Source organism: Cololabis saira, chromosome 16 (genome assembly GCF_033807715.1).
Source record: "Cololabis saira isolate AMF1-May2022 chromosome 16, fColSai1.1, whole genome shotgun sequence".
Taxonomy (NCBI): domain Eukaryota; kingdom Metazoa; phylum Chordata; class Actinopteri; order Beloniformes; family Belonidae; genus Cololabis; species Cololabis saira.
This window is the reverse complement of record NC_084602.1, coordinates 32,911,975-32,930,901: the sequence shown is the minus strand read 5'-3', so window position 1 is coordinate 32,930,901 and position 18,927 is coordinate 32,911,975. Positions and strand designations below refer to the sequence as shown.

The 18,927-nt window shown below is 38.5% G+C and overlaps 1 protein-coding gene across 1 annotated transcript; it reads left to right on the top strand.

The window, feature by feature from the left end:
* Positions 1 to 513: 513 nt before the first annotated feature.
* On the top strand, positions 514 to 18,584 carry utp25 (UTP25 small subunit processor component). Its single transcript, XM_061744032.1, has 12 exons — positions 514 to 650; positions 1,096 to 1,135; positions 1,808 to 1,994; positions 2,068 to 2,307; positions 2,452 to 2,540; positions 2,632 to 3,045; positions 3,945 to 4,161; positions 4,252 to 4,454; positions 6,953 to 7,135; positions 9,830 to 9,939; positions 12,738 to 12,983; positions 16,128 to 18,584. Exons 1-12 carry the CDS (start codon positions 550 to 552, stop codon positions 16,381 to 16,383), a joined length of 2,286 nt encoding a protein of 761 aa, XP_061600016.1. The 5' UTR covers positions 514 to 549; the 3' UTR covers positions 16,384 to 18,584.
* The last annotated feature ends 343 nt before the right edge of the window (positions 18,585 to 18,927 follow it).

The window sequence follows — 18,927 nt, the reverse complement described above, 5'->3', positions numbered from 1 at the left end:
AAATATGAAATTTGTTCTTAATTTGCTTGCCTGGTTAAATAAAGGTTAAATAAAAATAAAAAAGAATATGAGACATTAGCATTACTCCGTGGAAACAAACAATACGTAAAGAAGACAAAAATAAGTAAGACAAAATTTAAAATTGACGTTTCACATTCTAGAATGTTTTTGATATTATACTTTATAATTATAGTGTTTTATATTTATTTACAGTATTTTCTTTAAACATTTCCTTAAACTTGAAGATAGAACTGCACATTTTTAGGTCGTTGTCACAACTATTCCAAATTTATCTAGCCTTAACTGATGTACATCTCTTTTTAATATTTGTTCTTGCTGTCGTCATCCCAAACATGAGTTTCCCCCTCATGTTCACGTTGATTATATCAAGGAAAAAAAGTTATTCGTTAGTCAAAGGGGGAAATAACCCTGCAGTTTCGCTCTTGTCCGTTAGGTGGCGTCACACTGATGTCGGTCCTCCGAGCTCCTACACAACCACCAACGAAGAAGAGTTGCAGCACACGTGTGGACCCGGCTCATCACAACAACATGGGGAAACGAAGGCAGAAAAATCAAGTTTTCACTAATTTATCCAAAAAACAGAAAAAACACCTGAAGGAGTTTGGAGAGGAGCATCCCTTCCACGATGCGTAAGCACCACAGAGGGATGGGATCCGTCTTTAAGAAAATATAAACGATATGTTAGCGTATTAGCTCGGTGCCATTCAGTCCTCTGCGGTGCAGAAACTACACGAAACACGTGGTTTATTAAAAGTATATCTGTTATTATTATGAAAAGTACTGATAGTACTGAAAATGTTAAGAAGCTTGCGGCTGTGTTGGACCTACAACATATAAACACCATCATTACTGCAGATATTACAGTAATACATGAAGTAAATACATGAGATGGTTAGACTTGGGGTTGTCATTGAGTTGCTACTCTGCATATACTTTACAAAAGGCTTTTTGCTGCAACACTTTATAGTGATTTTTGTTTTATAACAGTAACCCATACAATAGTATCTTAGTACAATATTATTACTTGTTTCTGCCTTTTTTGTCTAAGAACCTGCATTTACTCTTTTTCAACAGGGTAAATGAAAGACCAGAAAGGCTGGAAATTGTGGAACTGGTGAGTAACATTGTGCATGTGATGAATCCTGCTATTAATGCCAACTAACACTGACTGAAAATGAAAGTGGTGCAATTACAAATGATATTCAATGCAAAATATTAATGTTTTTGCAACCTAACTTGAATATTTATAAGTTATTTAGTGATAAGTGGGGAAAATACATTTAACTGCGCTTTTACTTTTCAATCATGAATTGTCAAAGAGTGGAGTATTAACTTTAGATAAATTAATAAATTACAGTGCTTAGATGTACGGTAAATAAATCAATCCCCTCAATCTTAACACTCTGTCTTAAACTAAAACTATTCTTTGCTTTTTATCCAGGGAGCATGGGAAGAATATTGATGTGTTGTGATGTGCATGTTGGTTTAACTGGTTGAAGCGCTGCTGTCATCACTCGTCAACTTGACCATTTTATTGTCAGATCGATTTGCGTTCTCTGTTTTTGATGATCCAACATGACCCATAAACGTAGAGGATGAAACGCAGTAATATTGGGCCCCAAAGTTAATACCAGTCATAGTGCTATTTGACAACATGGAGATTTAAGTTATCAGAGTGAGAAAAGTTCCAAGTGCATCATGGGAGGTCCCCTGGTAGAGGGTGCTGGAAAGAAAGCGCCTTTTAACTGGCGGTTCTGCCTCTTTTCTCCTCTCGCTTCTGATGTAGCCTCCAAGTCCAGAACAATCTGACATAGAGTCTGATCAGCTGGACGGAGAAGAAGAGGAGGAGGAACCAGAGCAGAAAACAGCCTACCAGAAGCTTCTCTCAACTCTAAGTCAACCCACAGAGGAAGCTCTGAGTGAGGAGGATGAAAGCACTGATGAAGAGGAAGAGGAGGACTTGCTTGTTGAAGGTGAAATATTTATTCCCAAACACTTCTGTTTGGAAAACCAACATTTTATTGAAAACATTTGTCCTTTTCACAGCCGAGGGCATTGATGAAGCAGGGGTTGAAAGTGGGGAGGAAGAAGAAGAGGAAATTGGTGAAGAGAAACCAGCAGATGCAGAGGCAGATGCAGATGAAGATACAGAAAATAAAGAAAAGGTGGAGGCGGGAGATGAAGAGTTTGTCGACAAGAAGCATGAGTCTGAGTTTTGTCTGGAAAGCAACTTCATGGACGGAGAACAGGAGGAGGCTGAAGACGCTGCACACGACAACAGCAAAGGTAAGAAAAGGAGCAACCGCTCTTCACTGAAACCTTTTTTTTTTCTAAATATGACTTCCTGCCCCCCTTTAAAAGTCTATTTAGAGTGGTTTTATTCTTCAAATTAAACGGTTTGCTCATATGATTTTGATTCTGTACTTGCAGACATGTTTTTCCAGCACTTGGATACAGAACTTACTGAAGAGGATGTACAGAAGATAACATCTGGCAGCAAAATCAAAACTCAGATTGCGGTAATAACACAACACTTTAAAATCATTGAACAAGTTTCCCTTTAGAATAAATTACACTCACAGTTTCCATCCTTATTTCTCTTACTCAAAGTGGCCAAAGTTGGGAAATCTTCTCTGCACCAATCCCCATGACATGTTTGGTCCCGTTGGCCCACAAAAGGAAACGAACCTCCCAGTTTTTCACAAACGTTTGGAGACGAGTTGGAAGGATCTGAACCAGACATCCAGTCCTAAAGGAGTATCTGGGGAGATTAGCCCACTGCAGCTGGAGTTACTGGCCCTCATGGGGACGTACAGGGATCTCTACTACCCAGAGACGTGTCCTCTGAAGCAGGGCCCACATGTGCGCAGTGCTTACTGCCTCCATGTGCTCAACCATGTCCTGAAGGCCAACGCCCAAGTCCTGGCCCACAACGCCCAACTGAGAGAGCAAAAACAGACCAAGTCTAAAGGTGCAGCTGCGCTGCAGGAGGAACCCAGAGACCAAGGACTGACCAGGCCCAAGGTAAGGAAGTAAAATATGCAGTTAGAGTTTTCCTTCAGTTAGAATTTTTTTTCTTTTTTTTTTTCATTTTACTGTCGTTTTATAAAAGAAGAGATAAATATATCTAAATAAATATAAAATATATAAAATATAAAATAAATCTACGACAACAACAATTTATATTTATTTTAATTTGCTAATTCCTTTTTCCGGACAAAAAGAATTAGCAAATTCAATTTTAAATCCATAGACAAAATGAACTTTATTAAATCAATTTATATTCATGTTCAATGAAAGACACTGATCAGAAATGAATAATTAGTTTAGTTTAGTTTATTGTTTTGCACAGTTTTAAAAATATACTGGAAATATCAATTATAAATACTATAGGTGCAGGAAGAGGCAATGAACCCAAAGGGCTTATTTGAAGCCTCCACCGAAGTTATTAAAATTTCGTGTGTTATAAAGAACACAAGATTAACATACAAAAACAAAAAGTATAACTACACAAAAGTGATGGCAAACTAATAATGCAATATATAAAAAATATCCTTATATGTTGACCACCCACTCTTTAAAATATATTATTTAGATACATAATTTAAAAAATTATTTACCGTACGTCATTTAAAAGTGCTTCAAAGATCCAAAAATAATACAATAAAATAGAGAAATCACTATTTTCAGTGCCTTGCCAGAGTTTTTGCTTGCAGCAGGAAGCAAGCAATAATGACTGATTTTACGTGAGATTAAATGTTGATTTGACAGAGTAACGTTAAACTCATCAACCCCTCATGAAAAGGCCTGAAAGGCCTCATCTTGAGGTGCTGTGGTCCCCAGCTGCTGTAGTTGTAGAAGACATTAAGAGATATGAGGTCTGTGCAGCTGCTGCAGGGTAATAACTGTGATTGCTGTGGCAGGTCCTGATCCTCGTTCCATTCCGGGGCAGAGCGCTGCAAGTCATCCACACACTCATCAGCCTCATGGAGAGCAAAGGCAAGACCATCGTAGTCAGCAACAAGAAGAAGTTCAAAGGGGAGTTTGGAGAGGAAGCCGATGACAAGCCCCCCAACCTGCACAGACCTGACGATTACCACGCCGTCTTCTCAGGGAACGTAGACGATCACTTCAGGATAGGTACAGTCCAGACCAATGTATGTTTGCTTTTTAAGGGCCCCCTGAACCGATGTTCCTGACGTCTCGCTGCTCTGCCATGTCCCCCTCCAGGAGTGTCCATCATCAGGGGCAGCATGCGTCTTTACGCCCCCTTTTACTCCTCAGACATCATTATTGCATCTCCACTTGGTCTTCGAACTGTGCTGGGAGCAGAAGGAGAGAAGAACAGGGACTTTGACTTCCTGTCGTCCATCGAGCTGGTGGTGTTGGACCAAGCAGATGTCTTCCTCATGCAAAACTGGGAGCATGTTTTGGTGAGTTTCCACCTTCTCAGGAAACATAAAGAATGTCGGCATCTGTCTGACCTGATCATTCTCATTGAAAGTGGAGACGTTGCTTTCTTCCCCCACACACACGTTCCACTCAATTCAATTCAATGTTATTTATATTAGGGCTGGGGATCGATTCAAATGTCAAGAATCAATTCGATTCCGATTCTTAAGATTCAGAATCGATTATCAAGATTTGATTCGATCCGATTCGATTCAATTCCGATATTGATTTGGGTTAGTGTTATTAAAACAGTTTTTTGAGCTGTTGCATGAATTATATGACTGTGTAGTTATGCAACATATTGATATTAGTATTATATTGAGATTAAACAGCAAGTATTGCAGCTAATGATGCTGTAAGGACCAATCAGCTCCCAGAATGCTGATAGAACTGCTTTCAGAAACAACATGTGGGTCAGAATTATCAAACAGATCCAGGGAGGAAACAGAGACGGATGAAATCAGTTTTAATTTTTCCCACATTCCATTTTTATTTGTTCCTTTTTCGGTCTATTTTGGTTTTTAATTTTTGAGAATTTGGTTTTTAACATTTTTTGCAAATGTAACCCCAAGACAGTATATAAAGTAATGAATTATAGACAATTTATGCAATTATAACCTAACACTTTAATGTTTTCATACCTTTAAACATATTTAAAGGCAAAAACATGCCACCAGTTATTCTCGTGTCCAACAAAACATAACTTTTTTGGGGATAAACAAAAAACGAACCAAAAGTTGTAATGTAATGATGAAAAAAAAAAAAAATAATAAAAAAAAAAAAATCGATCTTTAGACATATGAATCGATTTTTAGGAATTAATATGAGAATCGACTTAGAATTGGGAATTTTTTTTCAACACAGGCCTAATTTATATAGCATTTATTACAATTGGAATTGCCTCTAGGTGTTTTCCAGAGACCCAAAGCATGACACCTGAGCGATCATTACATAAAAGATGGCAAGTAAAAACTCCCCTTGCGAGAGAAAAACCTCTCGCCAAACAGTGGCAAGGAAAAACTTAAAAGACACTCGATACTAGTTTGTGGAGGTTTCACATCTAAGGTGATTTATGTTTCCATGTTGAACCAACAACACTTGGAGGAGCCGGGGTTGGTGCTGCCGCCCAACGATTCAAATTAAGAGTCCTCTGGATTTGTAATATCCAAGTTCTTGGTTGGAAGTTTCAACTAAAACGCCTCCTGAGGTCGGAATCCTATCTCAGGAAGTTTGAGAAACCTCAGGTGTCCCGAGATGAGAAGTCAGCGTTGCCGCTACTCGCATCAGCAAAGCAAATGCTTGGCCAAATGTTTGTTACAGTTATGTCTTATTTTGCTCACATTAAGTCGGACATATACGCAGTCCCGTTGTTATGGATTAGTGTTGCTGAGCATGACTGGCAGCAGCAAACAGTCCGACGTTTGGAAAAGTTTCTGACTTTGCAACTGCAGCATGGTTGACTTGGTTAACCCAGTTTAGACGTTTGATGTGGATTCGAATGCAATTAGAGTCAAAATCCATCAAGCGTCAAAACTCTATAGTAATATATTTTACTATTTTGGATGTGGGGGAAGAGTGAAATACATTGGTCAGAACACCAGGGTAGCCTGCTCCAGAGTTAAAAATGTGTGAGAACCTGGAGTGGGTTGGTATAGTTTTGCTACATCTAGTACCATCAAAAACAATCTTAATTATCTCTCAACAGTTGGGTTTATATGGATCAACAGACCGTTTTTAATGTGTTATGCCGGAGGAACCCTTGCATCTTCTGCTGGAGTTATTTATAAAACTCCTTTTATGAGATGTTGAGACATGTATATGAGGAAAGAGACCTGGCTGGCACTTGTATTTAATACAACGTCCCAACGTTGTGACTCGGCTGTGCAGTGGGAAATGTTCACTCGATCCTCTTTCACTTTTCTGCATTAAAAACTTAACTAGTAAAGGAGGGCAGACAACTATTAATGCTTAAGGCAGCTTAAACACAAGTTAAACCACTTTTATAATGTGTTTATCTTCTGGCACTAATTCAAAAATAAATCAAGTTTTCTAACATTAATGTCTAATGTAACTTCCTGTACAAGGAAATGGATATTAATGCATTGGGAAGATAAATAAGATAAGATAAGATAATCCTTTAATAGTCCCACAGAAGGGGAAATTTGCAGTTTACAGCAGCAAAGGGGATAGTGCAAAAACAAGAGGCATCAATAGAAATAGTAATAACACAGTAATAATAACACACTATAAACAGTAAACTGGTATATACAATAATAATAAGAAAAATAAATAATAAGAAATACTAGTATATAAAAAAATAACAGACGGATATTTACAGATGGATATTTACATAAATAAAATAAAGTATCACCCAGGAATTGTGCCAGTCAAAGAAAAACATTCGGGGAAAGAGTAAAGCAGGTAATATTGTTGAGGTCTTAACTTCTCCCTGTGTTTGTGTCTTGTCTTCCCCCACCAGCATGTGATGCAGCACTTGAACCTGCAACCTCTGGACTCCCATGGGGTCGACTTCTCCAGGGTGAGGATGTGGAACCTCAGCAACTGGGCCAAACACTACAGACAGACGCTGGTGTTCAGCTCCATCCAGGACCCGCAGATCAACAACGTTCTCACCAAACACTGTTCCAACTACAGAGGACAGGTGCGCTGCTGCAGACACGTAACACACTTAGACAAGACTGTGAGTTTACTGTGGTGCAGAGATGACCTGACGACCAGAGTTCATCCTCTGGGGGGGAACCAGTGGCCACACTGACCTGTCCGTTGCTCAGGAAATCTGTCATTTCTATTGGGTTCTTGTCGTCAGTCAAGCTGCAGCGTAATTGTAGATGGTTTGAATTAGGGATGGGCAGTATGGACTAAAAAATGTATCACGATAATTTCTGGCATTTATCCCGATAACGATAAAAAATACCAATTCAACTCCACCTTTGTAACTATAAATCTATCACCACATTCAGTCTTTGGAGCCCCCAAAACACTGCTCTAAAAGAATACTAAATGCTACTAAACTACACCAATTAAATTGAATTGATAAAAAACAATTAAATGAGTACACCTGTACTGCAAAACTGTAATGACTCAAATGAAACAAGTTTGAAATGTAAGAACCGATTCAACATTTATTCAAACTGTATGGCTTACACAGCAGGATAACAGTGCAAACAGCAAAAGTACCATTGTCCTTCAAGTTTTCTTAGCTTATAAAATCACAAAGTAGAAAAAAATACAACCTGATAAATAAAGAAACGGGACAAATAAATAAAAGTTCACTGAAAATAAAATCCAATCAGTGATGACCTCTTCTAATATAAATAAAATGTGTAAATTAATCTGTGGTTGGAACATGCCACAAATTAGATACTATTGCAATTTTTTTTCGTAATAGTCAAACGTTATATCAAAATGTATCAACCATTTCCCTCTGTTTTTGCAGACTCTGCACATAATAGATGATGTTTGCTCCTCGTCTCTCTTTTTAAATCCAAACCAGTTCCAGATAACGGAGCTGGAGCCTCGTTTAACAACGAGCTCCTCGCTCTCAGATCCGCCTTCCGCCATGTTACACAAAAACGTCATCAACGGGAATTTATCGTTTTTACCGCGAATTTACAAATTCTTACCGTGGGGAATTTTTTTGACTGTATATCGTGAACGGTAAAATATCACCCATTCCTAGTTTGAATCCTATATGACATTTCTACACGTCAGAGAAACTACTTTGGCCTTTGCCAGCCGTGAGTGTGGTGTAACATGGTGGACTTTAGTAGTGAGAACCAGTGCAGTCTCTTTGATACACGGCTGTACTGTTGTTTACGACATCCAGGATTGATAGTTAACTCTTTACTGCGGTTTAACAGCTGCATGTTACAGATTGTGAACGTGTCTTTAATGTCAGGTGGGTTCCCAGAATCATTGAAAGTAGCTGCATTTAAGCTATAAAAAGACAATCTCAACAAGACGCAAAGGAAATACAGCCCAGACACAGAGGTCATGAGATAATTTTAGTCCAGTATTAATGCACAGGTCAGTTATTCAATGATGTGCGGGGTGGAATTGTTTTTTTTTTTTATTACCATGTTATCTTTTCTGCCTCTTTCTGCCCTAATTTTTGCAATTGCAGTCCATAGTGAGATAGAATGTTAGAACTCGTATAGTAAAATGATCTGAGATTTGTAGCTGATAAACATAAAGAAATTACGGTAATCAACATTAAGCTTCACACAGAGACTTATAAAAAGTCCAGATCAGCAGAAGAACGAGAACGAGATGAAGACACACGTGGCTGCATCACTCAAGAAGAAACTTTTTGTCTTTCATCATGCTCAAAGCCTCTCTGACAGATAAAAACCTTTAGGGCTTCAATGAAAACTCCAGAACCGGTTACCTTCACCCTTAAGTTTACTGTTACCATGGAAACTTGTGATGCGTCATCACTGAAATCTAACTGTTGAGTGTCTGTTAAGATGCTTTTAACTCAATATTCAAATTTAATGTTAAATAAAAGGTAATCGTTTAATAAAATGCCATGCCTGGACGTCGCTTCTGGGATCAATGTTTATAAATCACATTAAAACACAGACTTCACTTATCCAGTGCAAATGCGTGGAACTGATGTGTAATATCAGCAATACTGCAGGTCCAGGGTCCAATGCGATTAGGATATTAATTTTACAGGATGTTAGTGTTTCATTTGATACAGTTGACAACAATATTTTACTCAAACGACTGGAGAACTGGGCGGGTCTCTCCGGAACTGATTCAAAACGTACTTGAAGAACAGGAAGCACTGAAATACGACTCCATGCATTCAACTTTAATACCTTGATTATTGTAACAGCATCTTTAAAGTTCTGATGCTGGTCTATAAAGCTCTGAATGGTCCAGGACCAGAACACATCACTGACCTCCTGACCCGGTATGATCCTTCAGACCCCTCAGGTCATCTGGATCCATTTTTTTTATCAGTTCCCCAGAGTCAGAACCAGACATAGAGAAGCTGCATTCAGCTTTTATGCTGCACAAATCTGGAACAAACTCCCAGAAAACCTCAGATCAGCTGAAACACTCAGTGTATTTAAATCGGGGTCTGAATAAAGTACCAAACCCGCACTGTTACTTTTTAAGCTTGAGTTTCAAAACGTTGTTCTTTCTTTCTTTTTTGTTTAAATTGACACACACACATGGCACAAACATAACAATCATGATGTTTTAATGTCTCTGTAAAGCACTTTAAATCAACTTGTTGTTGTTGAATTGAGCTAAACAAACAAACGTGTAGTGCCTGAAGATGTAGATTTTCATTTAATTCTTTTTCTGTTTTTTTTTGTCTCAGATTGCCACTAAGAACATTCAGAAGACGGGTCTCATCTGTCAGGTTCTGGTTCAGCTGCCTCATGTGTTTCAGATGTTTCCCTCTGACAGCTTTATTGATCATGATGCTCGGTAAGTTACTTAAAAAACAAAACAAAAAGAAGTACTACATCATCATCGTATTTAATAATCATAATGATAATACATTTTATTTATAGTCGCCTTCTGTGACACTCAAAGTCACCGTAGAGATACAAGTAGCGTGCAGAATAACAAATAAAATACAGGCACTATATCGATAATTAGCAGATAATACTGATGATAAATGGACAAGTAAAGATAATGCTCATAGCATCAACTGCTCACGTTATCTGTGCAGACATCTGTTCAGACTCTCACTCTCAGACAGAGTAGGAAACCCTGAACAGATGATTTATTCGTTGAGAATTAAAGTTAGTACCGGTAAGTGTATCAATGTGATGAATATCGGGGGGTGAGTTAGAGCCTCCACGGTTGTGAGACAAGCTCTCTGCTTGTGAGGGAATAGATGAGGAGGATTTGAAGGTACAGGTAGTTATGGAGAGATATGGAGGGGAGGGGTTATGGATGGCCTTGTAGATGAACAGTAATGTTTTGTATTGGATACAGAATATTACTGGGAGTCAGTGGCATGACAGGTGTGATCTGACAGGTGGATGGGGTCCTGGTAATGATTCGCACTGCTCAATTCTGAACAAGTAAGAGTTTATGAAGAGTTTTCTGAGGACGACCAAACAGAAGTGAAATTGCAGTAATCGAGCCTAGAAGTGGAGAGACTGTGAACCGCTACGACAGCTGTGTGAGCTGTTAGGGAAGGTTGTAACTAAGCAGTTGATGCCACGGAGATAGAAGTATAATAAGCCGATTACATAAGTAATGTGAAAAGTGAAAGAGAATGTGCTATCGAGCTTGACACCCAGAGTCTAAACCAGGAGTCAGCAACTCGCGGCTCTAGAGCCGCATGCGGCTCTTTAGCGCCGCCCTGGTGGCTCCCTGGAGCTTTTTCAAAAATGTTTGAACTTTTTTTTTTCTCTCTCTCTTTTTTTTCCTTTTTTTCTTTTCCTTTTTCTTTTTTTTTCTTCCTTTTTCCTTTCCTTTTTAATCTCGACATTTCGTCTTTTTTCTCGAAATTTTGACTTTTTTCTCGAGATTGTACTTCAACATTAATCTCGACATTTTGACTTTTTTCTCGAAATTTTGACTTTTTTCACGACATTTCGACTTTTTTCACGACATTTCGACTTTTTTCTCGACATTGACTTTTTTCTCCACATTTGACTTTTTTCTCGACATTTTGACTCTTTTCTCGACATTTTGACATTTTTCTCAACATTTTGACTTTTTTCTTGCCATTTTGACCTTTTTCTCGCCATTTCGACTTTTTTCTCGTCTTTTTTCTCGAAATTTTGACTTTTTTCTCGAGATTGTACTTCAACATTAATCTCGACATTTTGACTTTTTTCTCGAAATTTTGACTTTTTTCACGACATTTCGACTTTTTTCACGACATTTCGACTTTTTTCTCGACATTGACTTTTTTCTCCACATTTGACTTTTTTCTCGACATTTTGACTCTTTTCTCGACATTTTGACATTTTTCTCAACATTTTGACTTTTTTCTTGCCATTTTGACCTTTTTCTCGCCATTTCGACTTTTTTCTCGTCTTTTTTCTCGAAATTTTGACTTTTTTCTCGAGATTGTACTTCAACATTAATCTCGACATTTTGACTTTTTTCTCGAAATTTTGACTTTTTTCGCGACATTTCGACTTTTTTCACGACATTTCGACTTTTTTCTCGACATTGACTTTTTTCTCCACATTTTGACTTTTTTCTCGACATTTTGACATTTTTCTCAACATTTTGACTTTTTTCTTGCCATTTTGACCTTTTTCTCGCCATTTCGACTTTTTTCTCGACTTTTTTCTCGCTATTTCGACTTTTTTCTTGACGTTTTGACTTTTTTCTCAACATTTTGACTTTTTCCTCGACATTTTGACTTTTTTCTCAACATTTCGACTTTTTTCCTGAAGTGCATAATTAAAAATAAAATCTTCCCCCAACTATAACTAATATAGAAACATGCAGCATGTGTTGCCTTCATTCTAAGGCTTATACAAGACTTTTCATTTTTTGCGGCTCCAGACATATTTGTTTTTGGTCCAATATGGCTCTTTCAACATTTTGGGTTGCCGACCCCTGGTCTGAACCTTAGAGGTGGTAGAGATGCTACAATTATCAGTGGGTATAGTAAAACTATGAAGTTTGTTTAAGGTTGACTTGGTACCAACAAATAATATTTCAGTTTTATCACTATTTAATTTAAGGAACTTGGATGTGAACCATGATTTTATTTCAGCTAGGCAGTCAGTAGGGGAAGAGAGAGGAAGGGTGAAGGTTTGGTGGAGATGAGTGTCATCTGCATAGTAGTGAAAATGAATTAGATGCTTTAAAAAAATAAAACCCAGTGCAAGTAAATACATTCTGACAAGCAAGGATCCCAGGACAGAACCCTGAGGCACCCCGGTGGTAACTGGGAGTGTCAGGTGAAGGATTTTGTGTGAGATGCCAATAGCACGAAGCCTGTCAGAAGCATGGTGTGTAAGATGGTGTCAAAGGTCACACAGATCAAGTAGAATGAAGATGGATAGGAGACCAAAATCAGCTGTGAGAAGATAATTTATTTTAATTAATGTCACATTTATTCAGTTACTTTTGTTTTTTTTTGTTTTTTTTTTGCATTTTCCTTTCTTTAAAGTTCTTTGTATTTTTAGAGAAACTGTTTTATTACACCTCGTAAAATCCTGACAGCTGAATTTTGTTCGCTGTCCATTTTATTAAACATGCTTTAACACTTGTTTCACGCTTTTTCCTTCCTGTTCTGCTTGAAGGTTTCAGTTCTTCATCGATAAGGTGCTGCCTCAGTACAAGGACTCTGTCATGTCCCACACTCTGATCTACATCCCATCCTATTTCGACTACATCCGTTTGCGAAACTACATGAAGAAAGAGGAGATCAACTTTACCAGCATCTGCGAGTATTCCAGCAAGTCGGAGGTTTCCCGAGGCCGGCACTTCTTCCAGAAAGGGGAAAAACGGTTCATGCTCTTTACGGAGCGCTTCCACTTCTACAAAAGGTCAGTCTTGTCTTCTTTTTTCTTCTTCATCTGTATGTCCTTTCAGATATTTGTGTGCAAGGGGAGTGGGATAGTGAAAATCTGTCCTTTTAGTTTGTATTTAATCCCTCATTATTGCATATTATATTTAATTAATTTGTGAAATAATAGAAAGAGAGTTTCCATGCATTGCCATTAGTCAATTATTTTAGTGATTTAATTGATATTTCTAAACATTAAGGCCATCTTCTCCATCTGTGCCATCTTCAGTTAGGAGTCTTGACATCCCAACTTCCCTGGATACATTTTTTTAACATGTATTCGGCACGTTGGCTGTTAACGTCATTTGACTCGAGCGCCTGCTCACAGCACGCCGAACAAACCCAAACTAGATTGTAACCAGTTACAGGATTTACCATTTTCATACACTCCTCTTCACAGGCTTTGCATATCATTTACCTCCTGTTATTTATTAGCCCAATATTTTTATGTAAAGAAAGTGACAAAAAAATGACAGTTATTTTCTTTTGCTAATTAATTATACTTTAATTTAATTTGTATGGTAACCCGTTGTCTCAGGTAACAGCTCCAGGTGACAGAAAACTGCTTATTTATGAATTATATATGTTGTATTTACCTGCCACAGTAGCTGGCAGGTGGAGAAAACGGACCTACCATTACACACAATGACCTGCATTTGGTGAAATAATCCTTTAAAATGATAATTTATCTGCATCTGACATATATTACACTTTAGGAATGCATATCTGCTTGAATTAATGTTGTGACAGCCTGAAGTCTCTTGAGTGTCGGTGGTGCAGTTGCTGCTGGTCTGCACACAGTCATGCCTCCATAAATGCTGAGCACATTTGGGTGTTGGACACCTCCATGTAATCCTCGGCCAAACTCAAACAACCAGAATTTCACAAATTCTAGTTGCTTCAAGCTTTTTTCAATCAGAATAAAGAAAATGTTGTTTGCTTAAGACGTCTCTCGGTGGTCCAGCCATCGTCGGCTCCTACTGCCAGCAGAAACCACCAGAGTGAGCGGAGCAGGTTTTGATCGGTCACAGACTTCAAACAACATGAACCATGTGGAGTTTATCACTAATACATGATTTATGATGGCAAGTAGCTGAAGGAAGAGCAAATTCCGTTTGTGCGTAGAACGTAGCAGTAGATTCCTAGTGCTGGTTTTATGTTTCACGCTGCATTCCTGTCTTTCTTATCATGTGTTCACTTCGCCACTTAGTTGCATTTGTCTTTATTGACGCTAACTTGACCATTGCCAATTTAATTTTAGTTTGAAGTTGGAAACTTTCCATGGGAGTTAACAGAATTTATTTGAGATATCGTTGGGGATTATATATATTTTGGCATATTCTTGACTAAAAAAAAAACAAAAATGCAAGTACACTTAACACTTAAAGGAGCATGAGGCTCCTTTTAAGAAATTAGACTCTCTAGCGCCACCCTTCACCACGACGGCCGTTGGGGGTACTGCAGCCAACAGCGAAGCCGGCACGGGAGAACGGGGAGAACGCGCATGCAGCGTCATGTGACGTCACATCCGCAGCCCAGCGCGGGAAATTTGGCCCCCGAATTGCAGCACATTTTGCAGCACACAGCCTGTTCAAGGCAACGGAGAGATACACTAGAGGGCTCATTCTTTTTGGTTTGGAACGCTTCATCTGACATTATTACGAGAAAACTTAAAACATTTACGAATTTATTTCATAAATCCTGCCTCAATCCGGCCTCAAGTTCCTTTTAAGTATGGCATTCCTCAATCATGGCACACTGTTTACTGCAAGTGTAATTAGGCTCTATATGCACTTTGCATTCCTCCGTCACATGCACATGTGCTTTCTGTAACCCTGGATTATTGAGGCCCCACATTTGAGCCTGTGGACATCATTAAGTGAGGTACATTTTGATTATATTATGGCATAAGTAAACCTGCATTTGATGTACGGTATTAATGTTTCCTAAATTCCCGGGAAAAACTTCCCTCGGAAAGTTTCCAGAAATTAATCAGACCTTTTCTGCCCTTTTGGAGCCCCAGTGCTACATGTGCATCATGCTTTGTGTAATTAGACATCACATTAATGATCTCTGTGTCACATGCTGCCAATACTGGGGTTGCTCATTACGTAGAGATTTTAATTGTTCGTAAAACTGGACCTTAGCAACCACAAGGTCATGTTTAGGCAAAAGGAAAACAGCTGCTGAGGATTCTGGGAATTATTTCAATGCCATTCAGTGTTAAGACCTTAAAGGAATTGATCTGCATCACAGTTTGCAGGTAATATATCACAGGTGATGATAACTAAAAAGAGTTCAAAGTTAAATCTCTTACTTTACTCATATAGAGGTGTCAAGTAACAAAGTACAAATACTTCGTTACCTTAATTAGAAATTTTGGTTATCTATACTTCACTGGAGTAATTATTTTTCAGACGACTTTTTACTTTTACTCCTTACATTTTCACGCAATTATCTGTACTTTTTACTCCTTACATTTAAAAAAAAAACTATTTCATTTCGGCCTTTAAAAAAAAACTATCCAGTTAAATTGCTCCATCCGGATAGAGTGAATTTGGTTGTGGTTGTTTCAGATGTTCTTGTCCAGTTTTGTTCTTACATCCGTTCCCTCAGATTCCTGCAACTAAACTTGGATGTACATTCCAATAAAGGTTAGGATAAATGATAACATGCCTCTGAAGTTTGACTTTTTGCACCATTACAATACTTATAGGCAACTAGTCATCATATCTCCTGCTCTCTGAAACACATGTTAATGCTCAATAGTACACATATATGCTTCTTTAATATATTTGCATTATACTAAGATGCATTCATTTTCAATGGCTTTTGTCCTCAATGGCTTTTTTCCTTCTTACATTACTTTTACTTTTATACTTTAAGTAGTTTTGAAACCAGTACTTTTATACTTTTACTTGAGTAAAAAACTTGAGTTGATACTTCAACTTCTACAGGAGTATTTTTAAACTCTAGTATCTATACTTCTACCTGAGTAATGAATGTGAATACTTTTGACACCTCTGCTCATATAGTCACTTGATGTTGGTGATATGCTGTAAATGTTGGAATCACAGAAATGTTCTGCGTTTTTTAACCTCGATCTGTTCCTTATTTCATCCAGGTACACCATCAAAGGGATTCAGAACCTGATCTTTTACGGCCTGCCCTCCTTCCCCCACTTCTACAGCGAGGTGTGCAACATGCTGGCAGCAGGAGGCCAGGCCGAGGAGGCCAGCTGGACCTGCACTGCCCTCTACTCCCGCTACGACGCTCACAAGTTGGCTGCCATCACCGGAGCACAGCGAGCTGGACAGATGCTGCACTCAAACAAGTCTGTTCACCTCTTTATCACGGGGGGCGAGGACAAGGCCACCTGATCACCCCAGACAGAGCGACTACAAGAACCAGCGGACTAAAAGCCTTGTAGGCGACAGCTGTGCTTATGAAGACCTTATTAAACTGTTTTCTACTGTAGAATGACTTTGCCCCTTTTGGTTACTTTAGGGCAGCATCACTTTCACTCTCGTGGGGATCAGAAAAAGTGTTTCATGAGATGAAACTCGTAATGTGAAGAGATTATAAAATGGGTGATCTTTTAAAAACACCCTTCACTATTTAAGTAGCTTCCTTATACCTGCGTTGAAAGCACAGATTCGTAATTGAGTGCAGCATTCATGGTTTTAAGACGAAAGTGAATTGTCCACAGAGGTGGGTAGAGTAGCCAAAAATGTACTCAAGTAAAAGTACTGTTACTTCAGAATAATGTGACTCAAGTAGAAGTAAAAAGTAGTCATCTAAATAATTACTTGAGTAAAAGTAAAAATGTACTTGGTGAAAAAACTACTCAAGTACTGAGTAACTGTTGAGTAACGTCTGATTTATTTTTTTAACACAACCTTTCAAACAGACAAAAGTACAAAATAATCATCTTAAGGCAAATTAAATCAATAAAATAAAATAATTAAAATTAATGAAAAATAAAAAATTGTTTAAATTAAAATAAGAATAAAGTAAATTCAAGTACTTTAATAAATCCCGGGCGCCGTTCATATGGCAGCCCACTGCTCTCTAGTCTAATTAGAGATGGGTTAAATGCAGAGAAAGAATGTCCCCGTTGTGGGACTAATAAAGGAAGAAGAAATAATAAAATAAATTATTATTTCGTTTATTCCGGCATGTTTATATAGACACATTTCATCTCCAGAACATTATACATTGCATACTCAGCACATGACGAAAAGGGTACGGGAGAAGCTGACGCTTATCAAAGTCCCGCCCCGTTCTATGTAAGATTCATGATCACATCAACAACAGAATTCAGTAAGATACATAGTTTACCACATAGCAATTTGTCTAATTTCATCCTTCACAGTCCAGATAGCATGTATGTTTGTACACGTGTCCAGTCCACTCATCCTGATCACCGTTCCTGTGATTTACTACTGTGTCCACTGTTCAGTTATTTTTATGTCCAAGTCTCTTTTTGCATGCAATCCAATTTGCAATGGAGGTGCGTGTGTCAATGCAGATTTTGATTAGTCGCTGTCCTCTGGCTCTCTAGCTGCCACAGCCTTTGCCCCCTCCCCTCGTACTGACTTCATCTCCTCACGAGCTTTGGACACATCCGACCATACACTGGTCAGTCTCCCCTGGATGTCAGCGAGGCCAGAGAGCAGCTTTGCCTGATCAGCTCTCACTTTTCTCAACTTTTGTAGCATCCAGACCCCGCCAAGCCCTAGGATCACCAGGCCCACCGTCATGCCCGTGAAGATATAGACGTCCTCCACGTCTTCCATATCCAGCACCCCAAGACACACCACTCTCCATTTGTTCCAACTGTCCATAGTGTACCCCGCCAAGAATGTCCCATCTGGACAGGCCGGTTCCCCTGTCCCAGCACGCCGTGTAGAAAAAATCTTGTCAATAGATTTATTGATGAATCTAAATGATTTATTTAGATTTACACAATAAATTAATAACAGAATAAAAAATAAATTAAGCGAAAGTAGCACAAAATTTCAAGCCTTTGTACTTTTCTTTTTTAACCAGGCAGAACTAGAACAAGCCCATGAACTCGTATAAATATAATGTGTGTGTTTGAGTCTGTGTATATGTGACAAAACATGCAAAAACAAACATTTTTCCCAAAGAATCACCTAGTGATGGCATGAGATTGACGCGTACGCGAATAAAAGGAACGAGCTCAACGTAGCCTAATGTAGCGGAGTAAGAGGAACAGTTTCTTCTTCACAAATCTACTCAAGTAAAAAGTATAGTGATTCAAAACTACTCCTAAAAGTACAACATTTCCCAAAACGTACTCAAGTAAATGTAACGGAGTAAATGTAACTCGTTACTACCCACCTCTGATCGTGCAGCATAGCAACCAAAATTAGATTTGATTTCCTGAGATCAGCAGGACCAGAGCCAGCTTGGTGGGGCGTACGGGTGATAATGGTGTTATCCTGCGATGCTGAGCTGGACACCTCCAGGAAAGTACATGAAAACCCATCTATGACCAAATAACTCAACTTAGCACAAAAGGTTTGTGTTTGGTAAAGTATTTCTTTGTTGTAATAATGCTTCTTAATAAATCTTGTACTGTTGCTAAGCCTGTTTATTTCCCTTTTAAATGGCGCCACATTTGTAAGAACCATTTATTTGTGGGATGAGCAGCAGAGCTGAGTGTGTGTGTGTGTTGCGCTTATGAAAAATTATCCAAATCCTCTCAACCAAATCCGAACAGCTTATTTAGCCACTGACTCTTGTTTGGTGGATTGGATGTTTTAAATTTGAAGAAACAACAAATGTTAGTGATTTATCTATTTAATAATCAGGAGCCAGCAGCACGTGGAAGAACCAAACGCAGCCACAACCGCCTGGCACCACCTCCTTATGCTGGTCACACATTGCTGTGGGAT

Bases quoted from the DNA above. Each gene is read 5' to 3' on its own strand.
- utp25 (XM_061744032.1), top strand. From the start codon at position 550: ATGGGGAAACGAAGGCAGAAAAATCAAGTTTTCACTAATTTATCCAAA. The intron at 1,995-2,067 runs GTGAAATATTTA...TCCTTTTCACAG, and splicing joins GGAGGACTTGCTTGTTGAAG to CCGAGGGCATTGATGAAGCA. The intron at 4,162-4,251 runs GTACAGTCCAGA...GTCCCCCTCCAG, and splicing joins AGACGATCACTTCAGGATAG to GAGTGTCCATCATCAGGGGC.